The sequence below is a fragment of the Symphalangus syndactylus genome, chromosome 11, assembly GCF_028878055.3.
Source record: "Symphalangus syndactylus isolate Jambi chromosome 11, NHGRI_mSymSyn1-v2.1_pri, whole genome shotgun sequence".
Taxonomy (NCBI): domain Eukaryota; kingdom Metazoa; phylum Chordata; class Mammalia; order Primates; family Hylobatidae; genus Symphalangus; species Symphalangus syndactylus.
In genome coordinates this window covers 16,268,160-16,285,840 of record NC_072433.2, presented here as the reverse complement: position 1 = coordinate 16,285,840, position 17,681 = coordinate 16,268,160, and the positions used below count along the sequence as shown (strand labels likewise).

Below are 17,681 nucleotides of genomic sequence, written 5' to 3'. Positions count from 1 at the left end.
CCAGTGCTGGGAGATGGTCACACAAAGTGGTGAGTGAAGCAGGCTTAGTCTACCCTCCTGAAATGGTATAATCTTCCCATTTTATATAGGAGGGGGGTAAGGTGCAGAGTACAGGAACCTGCCCCAGACCTCAGAGCCGGGCATTGTAGTGCTGGATTCAAAGCTCCAAAGTAAACTTTACTTCCAGGCTGACCTAGGCTTTGAGGACTCAGGAGTGAGGGAGGCAGGCAAGGAGATAGATATTTTTAGGACATTGATGGACAATAATTAGGGAACACAACAGATGCACAAAGCAGTTATGGACAGTGGTAGGTGCTGGGGGACAATAACACGAGGTGATGGCAAAGACAGTGATGAGAGCCTTCTCTGTTTTGAAGAGTCAGGGATGGCCTCTCTGCCAGGGAGGCAGCTAAGTTGAGACTCAGATGACACAAAGATCCAGACATGCAGAACTGGGGTCAGAGTGCTATTCACAGAGCGACAAGCTAGTGCAAAGCCCCAAGGGTGGGAACAGGCTGCAATGTACTTTCTCCAGGAAAACAAAGAAGGCCAGTGTGTGTGTGGTGCACACAGTGAGCTGAGCAAGTGGTGTGGTGCAGGTGCTGGGAGAGGCCCAGGGAGAATGGGATTGCAGAGTGTGCTAGAGGCCTTGCTGCATGCCTCCTGCCAGCCCTGCACACCCAGGCCCTGGGTCCCAGAGCCCACCAAGGAGGGCTGTGCAGCAAATTCATGTCTGAAGTGGACTTACTAGCATATCACGGCTGAGCCATTGCTGCCCAGAGTTAGGGCCCATGTCTGGCACTCCCCAGGGCTGTCCAGAGCTAAGCCAGGTCCTTAGAAACCTTTCCCACCTCTGTGGTAGCTGCCTACTGAGCCCTCTCCACCCTCCATGAGAGCTGGATAGTTACTGTGCCCAGGCCTGGCTTCCCTAGCCTGTGGCCTCTGACTCTGTCCTGTTCAGAGTGCAGCTCAGCACAGAGCTGGGCACAGCCTCCCTGGGTGAGTACCTGCTGAATGAGTGGCCATCTCGGACCTCAGCCAAGTTCAAGGTGCCTGCTGCATAACTCTCCAGGGCTGGGCCTTGGGGAGACTTGGAAAACTCAGATGTACTCCCTAATGTCTCCATGAGAGTGCTGGTTGTTCCTGGCAATTCTCACCCTCCCAAACTCACCTAAGTCATTTCCAGTCTGTCTTCTCCGGGGCTCATTCAACAAACCAGTTCACAAGAATGGATCAGTGGGGAGGCAGCACGGCCAATCCAGAAAGCATGGGCTTTGGAACCACGCAGGCTGTAGGTGTGAATCCTGTTTTTGCCATTTCCTGATTGCATAGCCTTCTGTTAAACGCGATACAAATCCTTGGCTTACAGGGTCAGTATAATTATAAGCATTGTTTCTGGTACCCAGTAGGGATTCAAAATTGGTAGCTGCTATTTTTATCAACATCATTCGATATATATTAAGTTTTGCTCAGTTACCACATCATGTGACAATGTCCAGCAAGATTTTAACCAAAATTAGAGAATGTGTTTTCAATTCTCTGATTTAAATGGTATTTATAAATTTCTCTTTGGGGGTCAGTGGGACACCTCAAAAGATGAACAAGCATTCTCCAAGTGGCATGCTCAGTCACTGACTATGGAACTGCCTGCCAGAGGCCCAGCATCTCAGCAAGGAAAAGGGCTGTTGTTTCTGTAAAACCCAGGCTGACTTAATATAAGTGAGTTGATAACAAGTCACTGTTGGGTGTGAGAGATTTAATGGTAAAAATTTGAGGGTATGGATTAGTTTCCTTGGGCTGCTGTAACAAATAACCACAAACTGGGTGGCTTAAAACAGTAGAAATTTATTTCCTCGCAAGTCAGGAAGTAGGAAGTCTAAAACCAAGGTGTTGGTGCCTTCTGGAGGCTCTGAGGGAGAACCTGCCACATGGTCCTCTACCAGCTTCCAGTGCCTGCTGCAGTGCTCGGCATTCCTTGGGCAGTGGCTCCGTAACTCCAGGCCCTGCCTGTCTTCACATGGCCTCCCCTCTGAGTCTCTGTGTGTCAGATCTCCCCGTCCTTCCTAAGGATGCTAGCCATTGGATTTAGCACAATTTACAGGAGTGGAGCTCCCTGGCCACAGTTGCTGAAAAGGCTGGGCTTTCTCCCTTCTCTGCACTCTGCCGTGAAGCTCTGGAGGGAAGCCCTCCTGAAACATGACATCCAGTCTTTGTTTGGCCTGAGTGCCCCTGTTGCACTCCAGCACACCTTCTTTCCTTCCTTCTGGCTGATGTTTTCTCAACAGGCGCTGTCCACCAAGAAAGGGCCAGGCAAGTCTGAATAACTGGAAATCCAGTCCTGGCCTTATCACCTAGTCTCCAGTGACCCGGGCACAGCACTTAACCTTCCTGAGCCTTGATTTCCTTGTCTGTAAAGTGGGCAAGTAGCACCTCCCTGGTGGGGCTGTCGTGAAGATTGTTCATGGAGGTACCGAGGATACAGCAATGAGTGAGATGATGCTACTATTAAGAATAGACAAGCTGGGGTGCAGGGAGGCAGACAGTCACTTGTCTAGGGTCCCGGGACTCACCTGTGGAAGAACCCGGCTACAAGGGCCTGTGCTGCTGACCCAGGTGAAAGGCTTATTCTGTGCCCTTGGCTGCGTGGTCTTAGGTTGAGGAGGCCTGGCTGGTGCCTATGTCTGATGCAGTGTGGCTAGGTTTTCTAGTCAGGGCTTGGCTGCCTCTAGACCAGGGGTCCCCAACTCCCATACCATACCAGTACCAGCCTGTGGCCTGTTAGGAATGGGGCCGCACAGCAGGAGGTGAGCAGTGGGTAAATGAGCATTACTGCCTGAGCTCTGCCTCCTGTCAGATCAGTGGCAGCATTAGATTCTCGTAAGAGCACAAACCCTATTATGAACTGTGCATGCGAGGGATCTAGGTTGCCTGCTCTTTATGAGAGTCTGATGCCTGATTATCTAATGGTTTCACCCCAAAACCATCACCCCACCCTGGTCCTTGGAAAATTGTCTTCCACAAAACTGGTCCCTGGTGCCAAAAATGTTGGGGACCACTCTTGTAGACCACTGGGACTGGACTGCAATGGGCAGGCTTTGGGAGGGGGTGTCTGCCTCCTTCTCATGAACATTCCAGTGGGGGTTCTTGTTTTGCTTCAGCATACTCCCCACCATTCCAGGCTGCCCCCTCACTACCCAGTCCAGTCTGGGACATGCATGTTGGCCCAGGACAGCCAGGGCATGGCTTGCTCTGCCAGGTCAGGGGCAGACCAGGCAGTGGTTCAGCTCTAAGCTCCGAGGCTTCAGCCACCTCACCTCTGACACTGAGCACTCATCCTCTTCTCCTTGGGTTTTCAGCTCTGGGGTGCTGAGAGCTTCCAGTGGGAGGGAAGCCATGAACTGGAGTAGCATGAGATCCATAGCACCCCAACATGAAACTTATAGTTTTGGGCTAAATATTGCATGAAGGGCCATGATCTTCAAGATGTATCCACTGCATTCACAGAATCCAGGGCTCCCATTCTCTATAAGGACCAAAGAAAGTGTCAGAGACCTGAGAAAATAGTATAGTATATAAGAAGAAAGGTACATAATCAAAATTAATGCTGCACTAAATATTTACAAAATATAACCTCATGTTAAATAGTCAAATGCAACTCAGCTTTCATGGAGGTCTATGTGGATGATATTAATATGGGATGTACATTAAATATATACAATTATACTTAATTTTATCTTACTTGACACAATATGAGCAGGTTTGCAAAAATGAAAGAGTCCAAAATCTAAGCAAGTCTTAAAATGGCCTTGATTCTATATAACCAGGAGAGACGAGAAAGATAATGGCAAGACCATCAATTCTGTAGGCCAAAATGAGGGCTCTGGACACCTCAGATTTGGAGATATTTTCCCTAATAACTAAAAGCACTGAAGCTGGGCTAGGGAACCAAGCTCTCTTCTCTCTTGCCCTTCATAGGTGTTCATTGAGTACCTATTATATACCTAATACTATGTATAGGTCAGAGAACCCAGCCCTCAGGGCAGTCACACCTGGTCAAGAGCTTGGACTGGACTTGTTTTGGTCTGAGTAGGCTAGAGGTTGCTGGGAATAGCAGCCTCTGGGGTCCTGTGGAGTGAAACGCCTGAACCAAACGAGGGGGCAAGGTTCCTGGGGAAACCATGTGAGGCAGTGTGGTTGACTGAATAATGGTCCCCAGACATGCCTGTGTCCTCATCTGTGGAACCTGTGAATGTCATCTTATATGGCAAAAGAAAATTTTGCAGGTATGATTATGTTAAGGATCTTGAGATGGGAAGATGATCCTGGATTATCAGGGAGGTTCTTAAATGTAATTACAAGAGTCCTTATGAGAGGCAGGTGGAGGGAGATTTAGATTTCTTCCTACAGAAGAGGAAGAAAACAATATGACAACAGAAGCAGGGAGAGAAGAGGATCTGTGATGCTGGGGCTCCGGGAAAGAGGGTAAACCCCAAAAGCTGGGGGAGACAAGAAAACAGATTCTCCTCAAGAGCCTCCCGAGGGAGTGCTGCCTTACCAGCACCCTGATCTTAGCCCACTGAGACTCATTTCAGATTTCTGGTCTTAGAACTGTGAGATAATGCATTCATACTGTTTTAAGCCATGAAATTTGGGGTAAGCCATGAAGTTTGTTACAGCAGCAACAGGAAACTAATATAAGTAGTCAGTTGTGTTCATCTGTAAGATGGGACCAGTATCCGTGCCTTAGAGCATCTGTGGGATTTAGTGAGGTCAGTTTTTTATGATGGTCAGTATGCAGTTGGTGCATAATAAAATGCCTTCTCCTGCTATCACTGGGGGCCCTAGAGACTTGGGCTTTTCTGCTGGCCTCAGTGCCAGCCTACCCGAGTGCTCAGCATGCCTGACAGACCTTTGCTCCATGGCTTTGAAATTACTCTGTGATCCAGGTTTGGCTCTCAGGTTGAGTTCCTTCATGTATTATTGGCTTGAGTGACTCAACCACTCAACTTTCTTCACAGGAACTTGATTACTTGTTGCAGGGGGTGGGTGGCAGTCAGCCATTCTGTGGATTCAGTTTCCAGGGACAGCCCTGGGAGAGTGCTGGACCTCATGACAGCCTTACATGGGGCACAGAGAGAGACCTGCACCCCTTCACCACCTGGCCCAAGTCATTGTCCTGGTTGTGGACATCCCACTCCGAGGTAGGCCTCTGTGGCTCTCCTCAACAAGAAGACCTTGAAGGCCCAGTTCTCATCTTGCTGCATCTTCCAGGGAGTCTCCCCCACTGAATTTAAAATGACCTTTTCCTTCTTATCACCCAGCTCTTCTTATCCTTGGTTTATTTTCCTCCATAGTACTTGTCTTCATCTAAAGTATATATTTACTTGGGAATTATTTTTTATTGACCATCTTTCCTGACTCCACCAGGTTGTATGTTCCATGAGGGGAGACTCTGGTTTCTTTACTGCTGAATTCCCTGAGATGGGAATAGTGCCTCCAATAAAATAGGCCCCGAACAAATATTGGTTGAGTGAGTCAATAAACACACTTCTCTGATTATGAAAGTAATAATTATGAACAGGGTGATACTATTTCCTATATTTTTCCTATGGCTACATATGTTTATAAAACTATTCAAATGGATGCTTCTCAAACTCTTGGCCATGTTATTAGCCATGGTCATAAACTCAGGAGAGGAGTAGGGTGAGAGTGAAGGTGGGTCCAATGAGGCTTTAGCCTTACATGTGACATTAATTTGTTGTTGTCGTTGTTGTTGTTTTTGAGAGAATTTATTTCCATATGAGTTGTGTACTTTGCATTAGTTTTAAACTACATAAACTAAAAATAATGAAAGTAACATCTGCTTATTGTAGGAAAGTTGGAAAATGCAGAAAAGTCCCATGCAGGAAAACATCGCCTGTGATCTTCACCTCCGAGATCACCATTTTAACTATACGTACCCTTCCAGGGCCTCCTCCACTTGTCTACAGAGCTGATCTCAGGCAGCTTGTGTGAAGAACTAGCCTTCTTTTCTGGGTCTCAGCCCCTCACTGCACACTGGGTTCCATGGGGATGGGCCAGTATCTCCCCTTCGGTAGTCTCATGGCTCCTTCATGCACAGGCATGACGTGCTGTGCGTGCTGGCAAAGTGTTTTGATGGAGAATTATAGGCTACATATCTTAAAAGAACTGGAACCCTCTAAGGCTAGGGCAGGGGTATTCTTCGGTGGGCTTACTCAGACCCTCTATGCCTGTCAGCTGCTGCCCCTGTTCACCAAAGCCAGCTTCCATCAGAGGCCACCACACATTAGCCATACAGTCCTTGTTCAGTCAGTGCAAAGGGGCTGCTGTACCAGGGTTGTGCCCAGCTCTGGGGATGAAAGGAAAGTAACACAGGTGGTCCTACCCTAGTTGGGTGATCCAACATAAACTCTATATAATTAAACACACACGGCCACTGCGACATTTCGACTCAGACTTAAAAGATGGGCAGGAGCTGGAGGAAGAGGCTTCCAGAAGTGGGGAACAGCAGGGGCAGCTGTCTAGAGGCAGGAAAGAATTGCTGCTCCAGGGTCTGGGAACATACAGCTCATGCAGGGCTCGGGGAGAGGAGATGGCACATGGGGTGAGAGACAGGTGCCTTCCAGGCTCAGGGAGAGTGTGGAATTTATCCTACATTTGATGGGAGGCTACTGGAGGCTTCATTGACCTTTGAAAATGATCAGTCTGCCTGTTGTGTAAAGAGAAATAGAGGAAGTGAGGGAGAAGCAGGAGACTTGGGCTTTGCTGCTGGCCTTAGTTCCAGGGAGGGCTTCAGGCCATGTTTCAGGTGAGAATGAGGAGTGAGGCCTAGGGTGGTGGTTCTAGGGACAAGAAGAGCAGGTCTCCCCCAAGGATATTTTGGAGAGTGGAGCGACAGACAGCAGATAGGGTAGAGTCCCAGTTTAGGTTTTTGTATTCAAGAGGTGGGGATCATACAATCATTGGGCACAACTAGCTGGCCTCTGCCATTCTCTCAGCAAAGCAGACTTCTCTGCATTGAATGAGTCTGAATGGGACATTAGAGGGAGGCAGTGCAAGCTGGAGACAGAGCACCAGCCTGGCCAGGACTGAAAGCCAGACCCGTTGCTGGCGAGGGTCACTATGAGCAGGGCCTTTCCCTCTGGGCATCTTTGGAGCAGTGGGGCTGTGAATGATCTCTGAGCTGACCCATGCCCTTGCCTCTCTCCACAGACTCGCCTGCAGGCTGGCGTTGGCTACGGAAACACCCTCAGCTGCATCCGCATGGTGTACAGGAGGGAGAGCGTAAGTGCCTCTTGGGCGGGTGGAGTGATGCCTGCCTGGGCCCCCACAGGCTGGGGACCAGGGCCACAGCCCCACACCAGCATGCAGGTGGGGGCCTCTCATTCTGCTCTTCACACTCAGCTTGATTTTCCCTACTTCATCTCACACCACACCTCAAATATTACGTGTTACCTAAGCTCACCCCTGCCACTACCACAGCATAACTGAGGAAAAACTCCGGTTTTGTGTAACCTCTATGGAGAAATCCTGAAGAATCTGGAGCCGCAGTGTGGAAAATTCCTGCAAAAACAAGGTGATCGCTCAGTTTTTCACAAAGGAACGAGTGACTGGCAAACCGTGTGCTGATAGACCTCCCTTTATCTGGCCTGGCGGGAGCCAGGTGTGTCTGAGCCTAGACACCAGAGTTTACCTGTGCCCAAGTCACTTGAGACCATGCGACCTGAGGTGTTCCTTTTCCAAAGGGAAAACTGAATGATACTTTGTAGAAGATGCATCAGGCTCCCTTCTTGAGAATTAGCATGTGCTTCAGGAAAGCCTTCTGAGGCCCCTCTTTGTGGAATTTAGAATAAATTTTAAAATTTTGAATGAAATGACCTGATTTAAAGAAACCATCAGGTGGAACCCTGTCTCAGCCCTCTGAATTTTCCCTGAGTCACTGGAAATGTGGCCCCATTGTAGCCACTGTTTCCACTGGACTCCATCTTAACAAGTGCCCTGGGGCCCGGAAGCCTCCCGCAAGCACCTAGAGTTTTCCCACGGATGAAGCGTGTCTTGCGTCAGGGTGGTGTTGTAACTCCCTTGATTGGCTGCTTTAAAATTGTGGCAAGCACTGCAAGCCTAGCACTTGGTGTTCCCGGGTGATGCTGTGGGAGTCCACAGTCCCCTGAGAGCGGCTGTTGATTCTCCTTTTGGCACGTGTTCCCGACAGTGTCTGCCAGCCTGCGTCCCAGCTCTGGGGTTTTGGTGGGGACTGCGGGCGGTTTCTCTGAGACATAGCAGCCCATGGCTAAGCCACATCCCAAGTTATCTGAAGGATCTTGTGATGGAAGAAGAGCATGAAGCAGGGTGTGCTCACGTGTGTGTGTGCATATGTGTGTATATATGCACGTGTGTGTGCATGTGCAGGTGTGTGTGAGGCATTCTGCCTCTGGCAGCCAGGGTGCAGTGTGCACAGTGAGGACTAGTGGGTTTGTACACAGCCTGGAGTCTGCACAATAGCTTCCCAGTACTTTCTCACATTGGATTTGGCATGCGTGTACTGCCCTGACTCCTCCAAGGGCCTGTGGAATTTTCCGGTTTTCCTCAGCACATCTGCGGTGTTCATCAAGAATGCCGTGTGGAAGGGACTGAATCCAGCCTTCAGCACCCCCTCCTCAGCCTCCTGCAGCCTGTGTGTGTGCATCCTGTGTCCTTATGTGGCCCCTTCAGCCACTTCTGTCAGGAGACACCCATGCTTGTGGGCACTCATCTACAGGCTGGCCCAGGCACCCCTGGGGGGTCTAGGGAACACCCGTCTTACACCACAGGCTTAGTAGACTGCCTATGTGGTAACTGCCTGTCAATTTGTCTGTTCCGCACCTCACTTTCCCCAGACTATGAGCTCAGTGAGGGCGGAGGCCGTTTCTTCCTTATGGTTGCTCCCCAGGGCCTGGCCCCTGGCCAGTGCCTGGAGAATGTTTTTGTTGCGGTATATGAGGTGGGGGCGTGTGGTGCTTGGCCAGCCCACTGCTCCTAAGGTCCCATCAGGATCCCCCTTGGCCACAGCCTGACTTCTTTCTAGCCCAAGATCACTGCCCCTCCCGGCGCATGCATGGCATGTGTGAGTTCCAGGCCAGGACACCACCCACAGGAAACAAAGTGGCCTGCAGAAGCCGGGCTGTCCTCAGAGCAAGAATGCCTGCCCCTGAGCAGTCCCCCAGCCCCTACCTCCTGTCGCATCAGCACCCTCTTCCCATCTCTTCATGGACACATGGGCGGATGTGTCCGGTGGTATCCCCCGTCAGCCTGCAGGCTCTGCGACGGCAGCCCCGAGTCCTCACGCCCCTTCCTTCTGGTTTTCACTGCAGGCGTTCGGCTTCTTCAAGGGCATGTCCTTCCCCCTCGCCAGCATTGCCGTCTACAACTCCGTGGTGTTTGGGGTCTTCAGTAACACGCAGCGGTTCCTCAGCCAGCACCGCTGCGGGGAGCCCGAGGCCAGTCCTCCCCGCACGCTGTCGGACCTGCTCCTGGCCAGCATGGTGGCCGGCGTGGTCTCCGTCGGGCTGGGAGGGCCCGTGGACCTCATCAAGATCCGGTTGCAGATGCAGGCACAACCGTTTCGGGACGGTAAGAGGCCAGGGGAGCGGAGGCTGGTGTCTGGGACTTGTGGCCCTTTCCTGGTTTGTGGGATCTGGGACATGGTTGTTAAAATCCTTTTATTGAGCAAGGCATCTACCTTGTCACCTAGTAGTCCGTAATTACGGGCATACCTCGGAGACATGGGTTCGGTTCCAGACCACTGCAATAAAGCAAATAGCACAATAAAAGTCACATGAACTTTTTGGTTTCCCAGTACATTTAAAGTTATGTTTAGACTATACTGTAGTCTAAGTGTGCAATGGCATTATGTTTTAAATATATATATATATATATACCTTAATTTAAAAATAGTACTAAAAATTATTGACAATTATCTGAGTCTTCAGCGAGTTATAATCTTTCTGCCAGTGGAGGGTCTTGCTTTGATGTTGATGGCTGCTGACTGATCAGGGTTGTTGCTGCTGAAGGTTGGGGTGGGCTGTGGCAATTTCTTAAAATAAGACAACAATGAAGTTTGCCACATCCATTGACTTCCTTTCACAAAAGTTTTCTGTATAGCATGAGACATTGTTTGATGGCATTTTACCCACAGTAGAACTTCTTTCAAAATTGGAGTCAGTCCTCTCAACCAAACCCTGATGCTGCTTTATCAGCTAAGTTTATGGATATTCTAAATGCTTTGCTGTCATTTTAACAACATTCACAGAATCTTCACCACTAGTAGATTTCATCTCAAGAAAAACATCTTTCTCATCCATAAGAAGTAACTCTTCATCCATTAAATATTATCATGAGATTGCACCATTCAGCCCCATCTTCAGCCTCTACTTCTCATTCTAGTTCTCGCTTTTTCCACCACATCTGCAGTTCCTTCCTCTATGGAAGCCTTGAAGCTCTCGAAATTATCTGTGAGGGTTGGGGTCAACTACTTCCAAACTCCTGTTAACATTGCTATTTTGACCTCCTTCTATGAACCCCAAATGCTCTTAAGAGGATCTAGAATGGTGAATTTTTTCCAGAAGGTTTTTCAATTTGCTTGGTTCAAACACATAGGAAAAATCACTATCTATGGCAACTATAGCCTTAAGAAATATACTTCTTAAGTAATAAGACTTGGAAGTCAAAATCACTCCTTGATTCACGGGCTGCCAAATGGATGCTGTGTTAGCAGGCCTGGAAACAACATTCATCTCCTTGTGCATCTCCACCAGAACTCTTGGGTGATCATATGCATTGTCAATGAGCAGTAATATTTTGAAAGGAATATTCTTTTCTGAGCAGTAGGTCTCAATAGTGGACCTAAAATACTCAGGAAACCATGCTGTAAGCAGATGTGCTGTCATCCTGGCCTTGTTCCTTTTCTAGAACACACAGAGCAGATTGATTATCATTCTTAAAGGCCCTAGGATTTTTAGAATGGTAAGTGAGCACTGGGCTCAACTTAAAGTCACCAGCTGCATTAGTCCCTAACAAGAGAGTCAGCCTGTCCTTTGAAACTTTGAAGCCAGGCATTGCGTCTCCTCTCTAGCTATTAAAGTCCTGAAGTCATCTTTTTCCAATAGAAGGCTGTTTTGTCTACATTGAAAACCTGTTGTTGAGTACAGTCACATTCATCAATTCTCTTAGCTATATCTTCTGGATAACTTGCTGTAGCCTCTACATCAGCGCTTGCTGCTTCACCTTGCACTTTTATGTTATGGAAATGGCTTCTCTCCTTAAACCTCATGAACAAACCACTGCCAGCTTCAAACTTTTCTTCTGCAGCTTCCTCACCTCTCTCCACCTTCAGAGAATTGAGGAGAGTTATGCCCTTGATTTGGGTTAGGCTTTGGCTTAAGGGAAAGTTGTGGCTGATTTGATGTTCTATCCAGACTACTCAAACTTTCTTCATACCAGCAATAAGGATATTTCACTATCTTATTATTTGTGTGTTCATTGGAGTAGTGCTTTTAATTTTCTTCAAGCGTTTTTCTTAGCACAACCTGGCTAACTCTTGGGCAAAGGAGGCTTAGCTTTTGACCTGTCTCAGCTTTCAACATGCCTTCCTCACTAAGTTTAATCATCTCTAGCTTTTGATTTAAAGTGAGACATCTATGAGTCTTCCTTTCACTTGAACACTTAGAGGTCATTGTAGAATTACAAACTGGCCTAATTTCAATGTTGGTGTGTCTCGGGGAACAGGGCTGCCTGAGGAGAGGGAGAGAGATAGGGAATGGCTGGCTTGTCAGTGGAGCAGTCAGAACAACCATGATTAAGCTGACTCTTTTATATGGACACAGCTTATTGTACCCCAAAACAATGACATTAGTAACATCAAAGATCATAGATCATCATAACAGATATAATGATTATGACAAGGTCGAAAATGTTGTGAGAATTATGAAAATGTGACCCAGAGATATAAAGTGAGCACATGCTGTTAGAGATATGGTGCCGATAGCCTTGCTGGACTCAAGCTGACCACGAACCTTCGATTTGTAAAAAATGAAATATCTGTGAAATGAAATGAAGTGAGGTACAATAAAACAAGCTATGGTTTTATTACTATTTAATCCGAAGCAGTAACTGTCATTGATTAAGTGTTTGGTATGTGCCAAGTACTCGCTAGGACCTTTGCATATGTTCTCATAATTCATCTTGTAACAATTCTGTGAGGCAGATGCTGCTATCTCCATTTTACAGATGAGAAAATAGGCTCCCAGAGGTTAAGATAGTTACCCAAGAACACACGATTAGCCACTGTGAGTGACAGCCACCAGTGAGAGTGCGGCATGGGAGGTTTCTGCAGGCAAATATTGCAGTACCCAGTGCAAAATGCTAAGGCCGCTTGCTCAAAAATTATGTCATATTTTACAATGGCAACAGCAAAGCACTAAGCCAAGCATGGTGCTTGTGTGAACACACTGGTCTCATCCGCACGAAGCTAGCCCCAGCTGAATTGGGACTCATACGCATGTATGTCTCATCCAAAAGCCCAGAGTCCCGACCTCACCTGGCCCACATGCCAGGAAGTGCAGCAGGCGAGGCCTTGCTCCTGACCACCCGTCTCCTGCCCTTACCCACCCTTGCCTGTCCTTCAGCCCTTGCCTTTCCTGTTAGACCTTCACTTCTTGTGCGATGTAGCCATTTCTGCACCACAAACCTTATCTCTCATTCCTCCTTGCTGGGAAAGAGTTTTCTGCATCTTTCCTGGCAGTGGCTTTCCCAAAGGAGGGTAGAAAGAACAGGAAGGCACTTGCTGTGCAGAGCAGAGAGAGTGCCGGCTCCAGAGGAAGGATAGGCTTGCAGTAGTAGGAGATGTATTTCAGTACCTTGAGGTACTTTGATTCTCAGCTCTACCACTCAGTTCCCTGTCTCGTCAGGTTAGATACTGCCCTTCCTGAGCCTCATGCTCCTTTTCTGTGTAATGGAAAGGCTGGACCCATAGTCCTTTCCTGTGTAATGGAAGAACCGGACCCAAAGTCCTTTCCTGTCACCTCAGACATCTGATGGGGCTGACAGTCTCCAGCTTGATCTTGGCCCTTGTGGAGAAGACTTCTCTCCCTGGCAGCCTTCTGAGTAGCCCCTGTGTGACCCCTCTGCCCAGGGAGGCTGAGTTTCAGCATGTATCACAGCCAGAGCCCCAGCAGCTCACTCAGGAGCATCCCAGCCTAGCATCCCCTGCCCCAGCCCCGGAGCTGCCCAGGACAGGGTCTGCACATGCTCTAAGCATGGTGCTGCTGCTCCTTGCTGGAGCGCATGGAGGGCCTGAGGCCTGGCTGCCCCAAGGCTGTGTGTCACATGCTCCAAGGCTCATGGCCACTGCAGCCCGTGGGGAGATGCAGGAAAACAAATGGGGCCATCAGGGAGACACAGGGCCGGCAGATCTTCACCTTCATCTTCAGCATATCGAGTCATGTCTTGGTACAATTCAATTTGATTCAAGGGTGGCACCTCTGAGGAATGTTTGCTCATCTGTCCCATCCCAGAGGCATAAGCAAAGATGTAGAGGAATGAAGGCTGTCATGAGCAGGCTGAGAACCCAGGCATCCAGGCCCCTGTGCTGGCTCTTTGCTCTATCCTGACTGCTACAGAAAAGCTTGCCTTAGGGGAGAGGAAATCTCCATACGTCTTAAAACTGTTTGGGGTTCGGGTGTTGGAAAAGGCTCAGCAATGAGGGTTTTTGGCTGCTGGAAGCAGCCCCGCCTCCTTTGCCACCTGGCACCTTATCCTTGGAAGGGGAGGAAATGGGGGTAGCTTTGCAAGTATCTGTTTTCAAGTATCTGTTGGGGGCCCTCAGCCAGCTGGGATACGAAGGGAGGTGTTTCCCAATAAATACTTTCCTTAAGAAGGTGTGGGATATTTGAAGGGTTTCTTGACAACATTTTGTTCTATCCTCTGTCCTGCCCACCTCCATCCCAGCTTTCCCTGTACAGTATGCTAGAATGGTGTCATACCAGGCCCTGAGTGATAGGGGATCCTGAAGCCAGGCTAGAAGCATTTGGAGACTAGAGGAAGAATGGGAGGCAGCCAAGGGAGTGGCTGAACCCAAGCATGGCCTCCAAGCAGGATGCACAGCTCCTGGCCAGTGTTAGGGAGCTGAGCAGCCACCATTAGCAGCTGCCAATGTGACATGCTCACTCTATGCCAGACACCACGTAAGGTACTGTCCACCCATCACCTTCTTTAATATCTACCATGACAGCATGAGACAGATATGATTGCCATCTCTGTTCACTTATCTCCAAGATGATAGTTATGCACCTACTGGGTACCAGGCACAGGGCTCTGTGCTGAGAATGCAGTGGTGAACAAAAGACTGCATCCTGTCTCTGTTACAGTGCCGCATCCAGCTGAGAGCCAGAGAGGAACTGGGTCCCTACAAACCATGATGGTAGGGAAATACAATGGGCTCTCAGGCTGGAGTCAAGGAGGGCTTGGGAGCAGGGTGGGAGAAGGGCTGGGAGGAAAGCCTGGAGGTCAGGGCTGTGCACCTGCCCAGGTAGTGCTGAGGGCCACTCAGGTCTGCCTTGCCGAGGTGTGGGAGCCTGGGATATGGCCTACCTGGGGCCCTTCAGATCTCCCATCAGGGAAGTCCTTAAAGGGATCCTTAAACGGCCTTAAAGGGCGCTTTACCACCTGGCACCTTGTCCTTAAAGGGCCCTGTCTTTTGGGGAAGCCTCTGAGCAGTGAGAACACAGGGACCCTGTCCCTCCACCATGGGGAGGCGCTGACATGCCTCAGGATAGGTGAGATTCCCTGAGCCTCTTGTATGGCAATCTGCCCATGGCCTGTGGCCTCAGGTTGTTTACTCGTCTGTGGTGCCAGAAGGAAACCAGTTCTCTTAAATAAACCCCCGAGGCAGCAACAGAAAATGAACATGTGTTTGTTCTGTTTTTCCCCATGTGCCAGGAGACTGGCCTTTTGGAAGCTTGGAGAAGGCTCTTAGTAAGAGGCATGGGAGGTTTCTGCAGGCAAATATTTCTCAACCCTGCAAAGCTTTGAGCCATTAGAACCTGGGCTCATGGGCTTAGCACAAAGAGCAAAGCCAAAGCCAAAGATGGTTCACCAAGTGAGTGGAGGGAGAGTAAAAGCCAAGATTGGAGGACCCACCTCTGCCGTGCCCCCACAAGTTTCTGTAATCTGGGCTGAATAAGAATGGTCTTGGCTGTAGTGGCTGAGTGGCCAGTGTTTACTGAACCCTAATTGTGTGCCAAGCACTATGCTAGGAGATTGGCATATGTTTAATCTTCACAACAACCCAATTCCTGGGGATTTACTATGGGGAGACTGAGGAACAGAGAGGTTTCATACCCTGAGGTCCCTCCCTTAGTGGGAGGTGGAGGAGGTCTGATTCAGAGGCACTGATGCCATCTCTGCTTTTGCCCCAGGATTTTTAGAAGCTGAGGTTATGACAATGTTGATAACATTGGGCCACCTGGGCCTTTGCACAGAATTGTCATGCACACAAATAGCTTCAAACTTTAGGGAGAAGTGAGCTGGGAGCATGTCTCCAAAATGACGTTGTCCAAGTAGTGGGTACAGCTTGTGGGGTCCAAGGGATGGGTGTGAATTCTGTGGGATCGGGCTGCCCCCTCTGATCTCCCTTGCCCTCAGTTGCTTGGGGGAAGAACTTTGGTGGCAGCAGGTGCTGGACAGGATCAACTACTGGGGAAGGGAGGGGAGGCTGATGAAAAGTCACCAGGCAGTGTTTTCTGCCAGGAATCCCTCCAGAAAATGAGAAGGAATGTGGTTTTCTTCCAGTTGCTCCTCAGGAACCCTCTAGGCTAGAGATAGAAAACTCAGAGACTCATCAGGACAGGGAGCTAACATACATGTAACCTATATTAGTCCTTTCTCTTGCTGCTAATAAAGACATGCCTGAGACTGGGTAATTCATAAAGAAAAGAGGTTTAATTGACTCACAGTTCCACATGGCTGGGGAGGCCTCACAAACATGGCAGAAGTTGAAGGAGGAGCAAAGTCACATCTTACATGGCAGCAAGCAAGAGAGCATGTGCCGGAGAACTCTCCTTTATAAAACCATCAGATCTCATGAGACTTACTCACTATCATGAGAACAGCGTGGGAAAGACCCCACCCCCATTACCTCCCACCAGGTCCTTCCCATGACACACGGGGATTATGGGGGCTACAATTCAAGATGAGATTTGGGTAGAGACACAGCCAAATCATATCACCTCCCGTGGCATTGTAGTAAATACAGAGTTTATTTGACACAAGGCCAGCCACACCACGTGGGAGACAGAGTTATTCCTCAAATCAATCTCATAGGAGGCTTATAGGTTAGGGCTTTCTCAAAGGCAGTTTGTGGGAAGGGATGGAGATGGCTAGGCAACGGGTGCTTGCTGCTGATTGGTTGGCATGCAATCATAGAGGTGTGGAAAATGGTCCTCCTGTGCACGTTGTTGCTTCTGGGTGAGGCCACAGGAGCAGGGTTTGTGGGTCCGGGAGCAGGGCTGGTGAGTTGGTGCCACTGGCGTCAGACATGCAAAAAGCCTGAAAAGATACCTCAAAGGGCCAATCTTAGGTTTCACAATACTGATTACTCCTGCAGTGATGTTATCGGCAGGAGTAATTGGGGAAGTTTGCATATCTTGTGACCTCCTAAATAATGGCTGGCAATCCTTTATGTCTATACCTTAGCAGAATTCAGGCTCCTCTCCTCCCTCTAGCCTGTTGACCTCTCATTACTTTTAGGGAAGGGCGATTATCATTTAAAGTATAAACTAAATGTCTGGCAAAGTTAGCTCAGCCTAAGCCAAGAAATAATCAAGGCAGCTTGAAGGATAAAGTCAAAAGGGGGATTGGCTAGATTAGGTTGCCCCCACTGCCACAATTTTCTCACTGATCTAATTTTTGCAAAGGTAGTTTCATAAGTGAGAAGAGGTGTCTGGGGAAGTGAATCCTCTCCCATTTTTCTTGAGACCACAGCTCTCCTAACCTGTTTCATTTTTCCTTTTTTGATTGAAACCTGGACACAGAACATATTTTATCTTCTGCCTAATTCTGCTATTAGAAAAGCAGTGGTTCGAGCCTAATGTGTAAGCTTCAGTGTCTGAGAGGCAGTTGGGAGTGGTGGGGACTGTGGCAAGCTGGGCCCACGTCCTGTCCAAGGGAGTGGCCACAACCCTATTTTAACTGACTGTTGCCCTGTGGCCTGATGTGCTTCGATCCTCTGATTTTTAAGAGAAGGCAAAAAGGTAGATTTTTTCGTGAGATATTTTGGTTGGAATGGTCATGTAATTCAGTGAAAACCAAACAGAACACTATAGAGCCCAAGGCTGTGTGAATTGCATAGAATGGGGCTGGAGCTGGCTGCAGTCCTGTGGTCTGCGCCCTGGGTCAGGCCCAATCCATGTGTTGACTATGCTCATGTGGGCATTTCTAGGCAGCCTTGGGCAGGGCTTGTGAAACTGATCGGGTTTTGTGGTTCTGCCTCAGGATTGCCAGTCCACTTCCAGGGTGATCCTAGGTGATATGAGAGACAGTACCCACATACGGAAGCCAGGTGCCAAGAGGCCTCTGGCTTCTTCGCTTTGGGACATATGACAGGTGGACTGGTGGCCACATTGAGG

The 17,681-nt window shown here is 48.9% G+C and overlaps 1 protein-coding gene across 5 annotated transcripts in view; it reads left to right on the top strand.

Annotated features, from left to right (window-relative positions):
• SLC25A48 (solute carrier family 25 member 48) overlaps positions 1 to 17,681 on the top strand; it is a 56,105-nt gene that overhangs the window by 8,947 nt on the left and 29,477 nt on the right. For all 5 annotated transcript variants that reach the window (XM_055299799.2, XM_063612658.1, XM_055299798.2 and 2 more), the window contains exons 3-4: positions 7,234 to 7,305; positions 9,372 to 9,630. In XM_055299799.2, coding sequence (XP_055155774.1) covers positions 7,234 to 7,305; positions 9,372 to 9,630 — 331 coding nt within the window. The remainder of the gene's footprint in view (positions 1 to 7,233; positions 7,306 to 9,371; positions 9,631 to 17,681) is intronic.